Raw genomic sequence first — 10880 nt, 5'->3', positions numbered from 1 at the left:
GCACTTCATCAACTCTTTTTGCTTGCGAGCTCAATGCTCTCCTTGCCACCAATGTCAATGCATTAGGGGCTAAATATTCCTCCTAAAAAACGTCCTCCAATGGTGGCATGTCATCATCGTCAGAATCTTCATTGTCGGTCACAATTTCACCACTGTCTTGCAACACCATGACCTGCTTGTTTGGACATTGACTTACTATGTGTCCTCTACCTTGACATTTAGAACATTTAATGTCACGATTCCTAGAGGTAGAAGTGCTAGTTTTACCTTGAGGAACGTGGCAGGTGTTCGTGGACTTGGGCTTGGCTTTGGATGTTTGTGACTTGTCCATCTGCTAGGTATAACTCGGTTTCCAAGAGGTAGAATTGGAGTTATGGGCTACACGAGACACACCCCCCTTTTTGAGTTGTTGCTCCACTTTGATGGTCATGTGCACCATATCTTCCAACTCCACATAATGCTACATGTCTACTTATCTTGGATTTCCCGGTTTAATCCAAATAAAAACCTAGCCATTGTAGCTTCTCGGTCTTCCTCTACATTATCCCAGATCATAGCAATCTCCATCTCCTTGTAGTAATCTTCTACGCTCCAGCTTCCCTGCCTAAGACCTTGCAACTTTTTGTACAACTCTCGGTAGTAGTAACTTGGAACGAATCGCTTTCTCATTTCTGTTTTCATCTCCTCCCATGCTTCTATTGGTCGTTCTCTATTCCGCCTCCTGTTTATAACAAGCTGATCCCACTAAGTAATAGCATAGTCAAAAAATTCAATCACAACGAATTTTACCTTCTTTGTTTTAGAATAGTTGTGGCAGTCAAATACGAAATCCATCTTCTTCTCCCACTCAAGGTATGCTTCAGCATCGAATCTACCTTGAAATGAAGGAATCTTCATCTTAATACTACCCAAGTTGTTATCTTCCCGGTTCCTAACTTCTCTAAACCGTCCTCCATGTCTCCTATTACTAACAATAGAATCCTGATCATCTTCATCATCAAAAACAACCTCGTAAGGCTCTTCATTTCAACCCTCACTTCCCTCAGTTGAATTCTTTCCCTTCTAAGCACATTAGGGGCGTTTTATGGCTGCTTCCTACGTGTATTCTCCATTTGATCTATCCGTTCGTGAACCTGCTCCAGTTCCAACCTCATCACATGCCTCATCTCACTCATCATGGCCTCCATAAACACTTTCGGATCAGCCAGTTCGGTAGCATCTTTGGCGACGCTCTTAGCACTATTGTGAGACATGATTGCTGCAGGCAGGGCAAAGTTAGAAAGGAAAAAAAAGAAAGAAAAGGACTTCACAATTCTTGCCCTTACGTGTTTACACTCAAGAAAGGTGAATCACTCTACACTTATGTTTCACTAAAAAAAAATACATGGCTCTTAACTCTCTAATGTTCTCACCACTCTTGCCTTTTTACCACTCGATAATTCTCTTCCAGTTCTTTTGAAACTAAACAACACTTCAAAATTTCCAGCAATGATTCACCAAGAACTCATCAAGGAATTTCAGATAGCAGGAATACAAGGAACACGACTGATTAGATTTTCGAAAACACAAAATAGCAGAACTTCCACGAAAAAAAAAATTCATTTTGGGGTGAGGTGACTTCCTCTTTTTTTTTTTATTTTATGATCCTTCTTTTTCTTCTTCTTCTTCTTCTTCTTCTTCTTATGATCAGCACCTGGCTTTTGACAATAACAGAATAAGATTTCGAAATCAACTAGAACAAACAAAATACGAGTGGAATGGGGTAGAGGAAATTCGGCTAAACTAGGGTATGTGAATCGAATTTGGAAACTACAAGAACACAGAATAAAGAAACAATAGAAAGGTTTTAAGGGATAGGAAAACCTGAACTAGAACTTGTGCTTTGATACCAAATGATGGGAATTCCCACCAAAATAACGAGATCCGACAAAAAAAAAGGAACCCAAGATCATTCTACGTTCAGAATTGAATGATAGGCCTCGACTCGTTGTTTACGATAAACAAGAACCTTGGTATATATGACCTCAATCCGTTGTTTAGTGCGAAACAAGAACCTCGGTATAAGGAAGATGCCACAACGGTGGTGGAAAACCGTTTAATAAGTCGTTGGTGAACACCACAGGAAATCCCGATAAGTTCGAATAGTTCTTCAAAGAACCGCAGAGAAAATACTCTCACAATTTTATTCAATGATCAATGATGTCCTTTGTTCTTACAATAAGAATGCTTTTTATAGGCATAACCTAGGAGACAAAGCATTAAACACTTCAAACCACTCTCAACAACTCTCAACAACTTACTAAGACTTCTTGCAAGATTACAAATTAAGCTCAACAACTCTTAACAACTTATTAAGACTTTTTGCAAGATTACAAATTAAATATAACACAAAAGTCAAAGGTAGGCTCAACAACTCAACAACTTACTAAGATCATGCAAGCAAACAAGTTGTCTTGCATGATTACAATTATAATACAAAAGACAAAGAGTCAAATCTCATATTTGAATAGCACACCATATTTAAGTTCCATCAAAAACTTGGATTAAGTTTAGTAAACCTTCATATTTCTTTGGGCCAAGCTTGGAGTGACCCGTTTTTTAATAAGCTCAAATATCTTGAATCAGCCCATGAAGTGCTTCTTTGATCTTCTTGAATCTTGCTCAAGTAATAGGCCCAATTGGAACATGCAATGGATCCTTTAACGATGCTTGTGATTCTCATCATTGGCCTTGACCAGATTCTTCTAGAGTTTCAATCATGTTGATAAATCTTTGTTGCTCACGTGGGTCATGCTCAATGGGCCTCCACGAATTTGCTTGAGTCCATGCCTCTTGAATCAGCCCGTTGAGTGCAGTTTTAAATTTCCTTGCTCGTACTCTCGTAATCGGCCCAATTGGCACTTGGACAAGTTTCTTTGAAGTTGTGCTATGATTTGCATCACTTCACCATCATATCAATTCCAATGCAAGCTCTTGCATAAATTTCACACACAAGTACTTTTTCTATGTTTAGTTAAAGAAAATTGGAGCATTGTCTAAAAAGCAAGGTCCATTATCTAATATCTCATCCTTATCACATAAACGCATACCCATTTAACATATAAAATCCATTTTCAGACGAAAAACAAAAATATCTCAGCAATTTATTTTACTATATTCGTAATGTATGTATAGGCCAGGAGTTTACCAAGGAAATGCCTGCACATAATTCTTCAACCTTGCTTAACAAGTTGAAAAAACTTGAGAAACTAATCCATGAATTAATATTAGATTAGGCAAATTTAAAAAACTTGGACTCAAAGCTTTCTAACTTACATGTTGATTCATGAATTAGTATTTTTAAACTTAGAGGGTAAATTTTTAAAACTTTAATTTATTAAGTTTAATTTGTATGTTAATATTTTAATTAGTTTAATATTAATCATACTATTGACTTATGGCAACATACATTTATTTGTAGCCATCAAGTTCAAATGCTCATGGGAAAAGCACAAGCACTTACAATTTACTTTACTCCTAAAATTTTTTTTTAAAAAATGCAATGGCCGAGAGGTTTGAATATTACTCATTTGCAATCACTTTTCTTTTAGAAGTTCAAATAGGTTATGGTTTGAAGGTTAAGATAAAGTTAAATTTATAAAGGCTTAATGAAGAAGTGTGTCTTTAAAAATTCTGAAAAATCATTTAAATGAACAATAGTCGGACCGCTAAAACAAAAATACTGAAAACAAAATCATAGATTTGGCGTACCATCCAAGTTTTTATTTGGTATATTTTTACCTAATTCCTCCTTCCAAACAAAACATACCGTAAAAGGAGATGATGCATCTATCTGAATTCATCTAGCCAAACAAAGCAACACAACAGCAAAGAACTCATTCTGAATTCGTTAGTTTCAGTTATAGCCTCCACAAAACCAAGTCCCTTTTTCTTCTCTCTCTCTTACATCTCCACCAAAGCCGTATGTATATATAAACCCTTCCCCAAATACCAATGTTCTTCCACAGCATTTTCTGACAATTTTGGCAAATGTGAAAATCAGCTTATTTGACAAAACGTAAAAGCTGAAACCCCTTGCCATTCTAACATAATTAAAGAATTCTTCATATCTACATCCGCCATTGAAATTCGCCAGAAAATCCATCACCAAACAAAGGGGCAAGGAGGGGGGATGGGGGAACTTATTCCCAGTCTTAACTACAGAGATTTGGTATGCATGCCCCTCCCCCCGAGTTCTGCTGTTCCTTCCATATCCGTCCCGTAACTCGTAGTTTGAGCTCTTTTCTATCCCCACCAGAGAAGTAAAGTGCCATGTTACGCTGTATGATAAGCCCGTCATGGCTGTCCCTAACCTTCCTGTGGCTATCTCTTATGCTTCGCGGGGTGCCCTCCCAAATTAGTTTCCGGCCATTTCCACCAACCTCCAGACTATAGTTGTAGTTCCGGGCTTCTATCTCATCCCCCATAAAACGGAGGAAAGCCATATAAACAGGAGCCATGCCAAGCTGGAATGCTTCAAAATGGAGGCAGAAATACTGGCCAAAACAGTTGAAGACCTAACGAACAAGCAGAATGAGGGAGAAACAGCTTCAGTATTCAAGATGTGAAAATTGAAATTCTTGGTGAGATTCAGGGAACTAGTGGCCATTAAACAGAATATTACGCCACAGACATTTCACATAAATATAAATCAGGCAAATATCACAATGTTGCCATCTCACTTGGTCTAGATAAGGAAGCAAGCCCATCATCAATGGATCCCTGCACCAATGTAAGAAAGTCCCCACACATTAACAATTCAAGATTAGTAGGTTGAACCATTAATCTAATCTTACAACATTATGACCATGATTAAGTTATCCATTGTCTTTGTAAATATTTCAACTAAAATTTGAACGCATGACTTTTGTTTTTAAAGCTAATGAAAGAAGTATTATACACTTGAAACTCTTCACACTGCTAATATCGTGTTTCATATGTGTACTATATAAAGTACAAAACATAGACATAGGACACAGTATTTGGGTATGACATAATAGGACACACCATGGCGATGCTGAAATCCCTAAAAGGCATGAAATGGCAGGGAAACAAAAACAAGTAACACCTAGCAATACTCACATACACAATGCTAACCACACTACTGTACACAACAAATATTAATATTTAACATTAATATAACACTAGAACTAAAGAAAATATTGAATAAAATAAGATGTTATTCCGCAATGTCATTACAATGTTCAAAGCAGATAAAGCAGTGTTATATTAAAAAGACAATCTAAGAAGCGTACAAAATTAATAATATATTTTAATATTATGGACATATTTATGAAATTTTATCCATCTGGGGATTGTCAGTGCAACATGGACATGAACTGGAGATGGCTCTTCCATAAGAGTGACCATGCTACATGGATATAAAGTTTTCTTCTTGCATTATTTGAACAATTACATGGCATTAGGTTTCTGGAATTAGGGATAGAATGGAATTGAAAGTTCAGCCTGATTACCATTTGGTTGTTTGGTTCTTATTAGGGCAGAGTCACATTTTAGGCAGAATGCTGACTTCATTATCTAAAGGGATGGTGAATCCACTTCAGACCCAATGGAATCACCGTTCTTTTCCTGCTTGTTATTCATAAAGACCAAATAACCTCATATATCTTGTTTATTTCAAATTTATCTTTATCCCTACTCCCCCAGCAGCCCCTCACCTCTCCATCTCTCCTCCCAATGCCCACCAACAAGGGTGATCATGGTGCCTAAAACTGACAACCAAAGGGTCACCTGCTTAAACTTGAGGAATTCAACCCAGAAGAGGCATATCCATTAGGTTTTCTAAGATCTGTAATTGGGCACTTCGTCTCGGCAAAAGAAGAAGAAGAACAATGTCGTTTCTGCCATGACCACTGTCATCCATGGGACTGCTGACGTCCATGGCAATGATACACTTTTTAACCCGGAAATGGGTCCTGTAATTTTAAAATTTATCTTTAAAATTTTTTAGAAGGGAAAACGGAGCTGAGTTGAAATTCCCTGTTCAGAAGTACTTTTGGAATGGAACTTATTTTTTCATCTCATTTCTGTAGTTATTCCACAAATACAACCCAATGTGGTAATCCATTCTAACATTGATACCATTCTTACTCCAATTCCATCTTTGCCTTGATTCCGTTTCAGCAACCAAACTTGGTGTTAAAAGGTTTATTCACATAATAAAAATAGCTCCAAGTAGGAAACCTTGGGTTGGTTGCCCCATGCCCCATCCATAAAGAGGAAACAGAGTGACCAGTAAAAAGCAACGTGTATTTTTTTGGCTCCATCATACATTTAGTGTAGCATTATTTGCAGAACCGATCAGATTGTAAATATTTTTCAAAAAGAAACCATTGTAAATCTTTTTTAAAAAGAAACCATACTTACAGTAAGCATCCATGTGGCATTTTCTACTTCACGTGGATTAGACTTGACATAACGATGATTGAATGTGCTTCCAGAGTGCATGTCAACCTTGTGATCATCTTTCAGATGGGTAATCAGGAATGGAATATCCCCAACTACAGAGCATTCTGAACCAGCATATGGACAGTTATATGGCCTAAAGTTACACAAGGCCTCATGTTTGAGCTTGATGTAATATGGGAAGATCTCTGGGCATCCAAGGGAGCAGTACTTGCAAGGGAATTCAAGTGACTCGGCCACCTTCTCCAGAGCTAGGCACCTTATATCACCAAGCTCTTGCCTACAGGTGGGACACTGGTTGTGTACCCTTGTTTTACAAGTGGAGCAGAGTGTGTGCCCATTGTGGCACTGCAGAAAACCAAATTGTAAATCAGTGGTAAAAATCTTTTAGCTTGGCTAAGTAAGATAAATGATTTAAAATAAATCATTTTTTCATATTAAAAGATAAAGCATAATAAAGAACAATGATTTGGGCACAGGCCTTATCTTAAGGAGTTGGAAAACTAAATTACCCTTTTAGAACAACATTTAAAAGGAAAATTGTCATCATCTTGCAAATTGGGTTTCATATTTATCAAAACTTATTGATGCCTATATATCTGACCCTGAAAAAAGAGAAATTGAAGATACTAAATATGCCAAATAATAAGTTTACAAATTCAGATTGATTGCGTGCCAGAAGAGAAAGGATGAGAAGGATGTGAGTGGAGAAGTTATTCAACGTACAGTTTAACCAACACAGACCAATTAAGTTACAACTTACAAGGCAATTCTATAAGAGGATGTGAGTGAATTTAATAATGCTTGGCTGAAATTCTGTACTAAAACTCCACAATGTAAGAAACATGACTTCCAACTGTAGTCTATCGAACATTGTTGGTGCTGGCTGATTCAATCCGGCATATTTTAATTACAAAGATAAATTTTAATTAGCTTTCAAATCACTTCGAATCCAAGCAATTCATCACTATATTTTATTTCTTTTTTTTTTCCCTCACTACTCTCAAGTAAGGGGAACAAAAAGCTCTATTACAAAACCATTTTTTGTGAGGGAAACCTATATCTTGCATCTTTGTTTATCTGCTGAGACCCATCTTTCTTCCTAATCATATAGACATCTATAGCGCACAATAACAATGAGGAAGTAAATGGGAAAACAAATGCACATATAAGAAAATAAGAATTAACTTGGTTCAGCAAGATGCCTACATCCAAAGAGGAGAGGTTGATAAAATTTTCACCATGATGAAAAAGGTACAAGATTGTTCTCGACCTTTCAACTCAAAACAATAAATGCCTTGAAAACTTTCAAGTTTCAACCCTTGCCCTGTTGGGGCTTACTTAGTACCCTTAGGAAATTTTCTTAGCCATTTTGGCTTCTGGTTTAATGCCCCTTTATTCTATGCAGGCTTGCTACCCTCAGAAAAACGTTTTACCCATTTTGGCTTTTGTTAGGGACTCATGCTTAATGCGCTTTATCCTATTTGGACTCAGTATCCTTAGGAATTTTTCTTAACCAGGGCTCAATGCCCTTTATCATATTCAGGCTCAATAAATTTAAAACTTTTCTCTGCCCTTTCAGCTCTACCAGGATCAATGGCCTTTATCCTATTCAGTCTCAGACTCTCAGTGCTCAGAAATTTTCTTAACCATTTAGGCTTGTGTCAGGCTCAATGCCTTTTATCCTATTCGGGCTCACTGCCCTTAGGAAATTCTTTAACCTATATAGGCTTTTGGTGGGCTTAGATCAGGGATCAATGGCCTTTGTCCATTCATTATTCAATAAAAAGGGGAAAATAGGATAAGCAGATGGTGGTATCTCCTATGTTGCTCATCCTTAAGAATATTATCCTTTCTTTAATTTAAACATTCAATTAGGCTCATTTCAATTCCCCACATCTTTCAAATAAATAGGCTCATGGAGCAAACCTAAAATTTGACTCAAGAACATTTTCTAACCACAAAAGAGGTGGCATAAGCAAAGTGTATGCTAATTCCCTTGTCCCACCATCTTCTCTAGCGACTTAGCCCACCTATCCTCCTCTCACTCTTTCTCGCGTCCAATAAAACTATGCTCGAACATCAATGAATCAAACCAATTCATTGAGCTCAAAAAGGTGTTCAGCAAACAACAAGGCATTACCCAAAATTACCCACCCCTACACCAATGGTGCAAAAGAACAAAAAACCCAAAACTGCATGCATTATTAAGTCATCAATTTCCATAATATCTTCTGCTTTGATATACTGAGATTTGAGAATACTTGTATAAACAAGATGAAAGAATTGAAAAATTAACCACAAGTTAAAAACACTAGCAAATGAAGAAAAGAAGGAAACTTCTGGACACATTGGCATTGGTCCAAATCTTGATCCTTGTTAATTTACAGGTTGATTGAATCCAAAAAATAGAGACCAATAGAGGAACCCACTACAAAAATATTTCAACATCGACCATTTCCTAAGAGACTGAATTCCAAATAATTTATCCCCACATAAGATAAGCCTTAATCAAAAGATATAGACACCAGCTAGTCCTTTTCTACAATCTGCTACATTTGTCATTCCTCAACTTTTGGCAATAAACTCGGTTAGCTTTGAAATTTCACACCTTCAACATTTCTTACTTCTATGTCGTGTTCATTGCCCCCATATCTAAAAGCATTCTATTTATATCGTATCATTTCCTGTCATAGGGTAGTACTAGGTTACAAAAATATGGACAGAGATGGCAGTGTTGATTTCAAAAAAAAATGTTTTAAGGTTCAAAACATTTAGAGCATGCATATAAACTTCTTTTCTGAGGATAAGTAAATATAGGTAGTAGATGTGTATGACACACAGTTCAGCCAAGAAGATGATAATTGTATAAAATAGCTTCTTTTTTTTTTTTATCAGGAAATGGTGATGGTTTGGTAGCAGTGTCTGTATTTCAGTGCTAAAGTCCAGAGCCCGAGCCTTCACAGAATCCATTGTTCCTCTTTTGCAGCCAAAGCGTCTCAAATTTTAGATCTGCAAATTCTCTGTGAATTTTCTCTTTGTTGTAGCTCTGCAGATTGGAATGAAATCTGCCAGGACTGGCAACATGCAGTGAATTAGGATCACAACGGCTGCCTGTTGTCATAAACTATCTATGCACATAACAAAAAAAATCTTATCTTTTGTTGACTGTAAACATAGGAGGTAATATCTCATGCAACACTTCCCTCAAATACTTGGAGAAAAAAAAAATGATATCTAATATGGAACAGAAGTGCAGTGAAGATCTATGTCTTCAACCTAGAACTAAACAACATTCACCAATTTGACGCCACATTACCCACTGATTCTTTTGATCCCAATTTTGCCTAAAGCAGGCATTTTAAACAGAAAATGTAAAACCTCAACAGACCGTGAAAGGATCAGATGCTTATCAATAAATAAATTCAACAGAACCCGCATCAAACAAAACAAATTGAGCAATGAACGACTGAAAGAACAGACAGGCAAAATTGAAACATCAAAAGCAGAAAAGCAATAAATTAGAAGAGAAAACAAAAAAAAGAACTCACCAAGCAAAATGCATGGAGAACAAACCTGATGGATTGGAGGGTACATGGAGTTGGTGCAGACGGGGCATTCGAGCAGCTCGTGGACACTAGTGGTGGCATGAACTGCGGCGGGCGTGATGCTGCTGTCGTCACTGTTGTTGTTGCCGCCCGCCTTCAAAGGGAACTGATGATGAAGTTGGAGATGGATCTCATCCTCATCCATACCATCCGACGATAATACACATTCAATGCTATCAAGTTCCATTCATACAAGAACAACACAGCACAGAGAAAGATACAAAAGTTTGCCAACTAATTCGAAATTATCTTTACTGGGTTTGCTCCCATTCGTCTCTCAGTCTTCAGATTTTTGCAGGGTGAGTGGGGGATTCAAGTTCCACAAAAGAGAGAACAAAACAGAACACCACGCCTCAAAACTCAAAAAGATGTACCTTTCTTCTCCTCCTGGTTTGTTCGGTTAATTATTCTTTGCGGCGAGTTTCACAGAGAGAGAGAGAGAGAGAGAGAAGAAAATAGGGATTGGTTAGTATCAGACAAATTTCAGAGGAGAGAGAGAGAGAGAGAGAGAGTGTAGGCTTGTTGGATAGGGTTTAGGGTGGAGGGGTAGATGGATTAGGTATAATTTGTACTTTAGTTTTGTTTATATAGGTCAGGAAAATATTGATTACCACATACCATAATCCTCCTTTAACCATTATAATTTCTTCTTTTAATTTCAAAAATATTACATGTAGTTTAAATGATATGATTTATCTTTTGTTAAATCGGAAAAAATATTAAGTACGGTCTATATCATATCATCTTTTTATCAGACAATTATAGAAATTAGATGATGATTTAATTTTTTTTAATTAGAGAAGTATT

General features: G+C 36.9%; 1 protein-coding gene across 1 annotated transcript; it reads right to left on the bottom strand.

Annotated features, from left to right (window-relative positions):
* Positions 1 to 3861: 3861 nt before the first annotated feature.
* On the bottom strand, positions 3862 to 10632 carry LOC131166480 (E3 ubiquitin-protein ligase SINAT3). Its single transcript, XM_058125080.1, has 3 exons — positions 10042 to 10632; positions 6427 to 6813; positions 3862 to 4556 (listed from the first exon to the last, which is right to left on the bottom strand). The coding sequence occupies exons 1-3, from the start codon at positions 10258 to 10260 to the stop codon at positions 4194 to 4196; spliced, it is 969 nt and encodes a 322-aa protein (XP_057981063.1). The 5' UTR covers positions 10261 to 10632; the 3' UTR covers positions 3862 to 4193.
* Between the last annotated feature and the right edge of the window lie 248 nt (positions 10633 to 10880).

This window comes from Malania oleifera, chromosome 10, assembly GCF_029873635.1.
Source record: "Malania oleifera isolate guangnan ecotype guangnan chromosome 10, ASM2987363v1, whole genome shotgun sequence".
Classification (NCBI taxonomy): Eukaryota; Viridiplantae; Streptophyta; class Magnoliopsida; order Santalales; family Ximeniaceae; genus Malania; species Malania oleifera.
This window is presented reverse-complemented; position numbering and strand designations above follow the sequence as displayed.

What these genes read in the sequence shown, in the direction of transcription:
- LOC131166480 (XM_058125080.1), bottom strand. Translation starts at nt 10,260, where the DNA reads ATGGAACTTGATAGCATTGAATGTGTATTATCGTCGGATGGTATGGAT. An exon ending in TGTACCCTCCAATCCATCAG is followed by an intron (nt 6,814 to 10,041) that starts GTTTGTTCTCCA and finishes GGTTTTCTGCAG; the next exon opens with TGCCACAATGGGCACACACT. An exon ending in ATGCCACATGGATGCTTACT is followed by an intron (nt 4,557 to 6,426) that starts GTAAGTATGGTT and finishes CTTGTTCGTTAG; the next exon opens with GTCTTCAACTGTTTTGGCCA.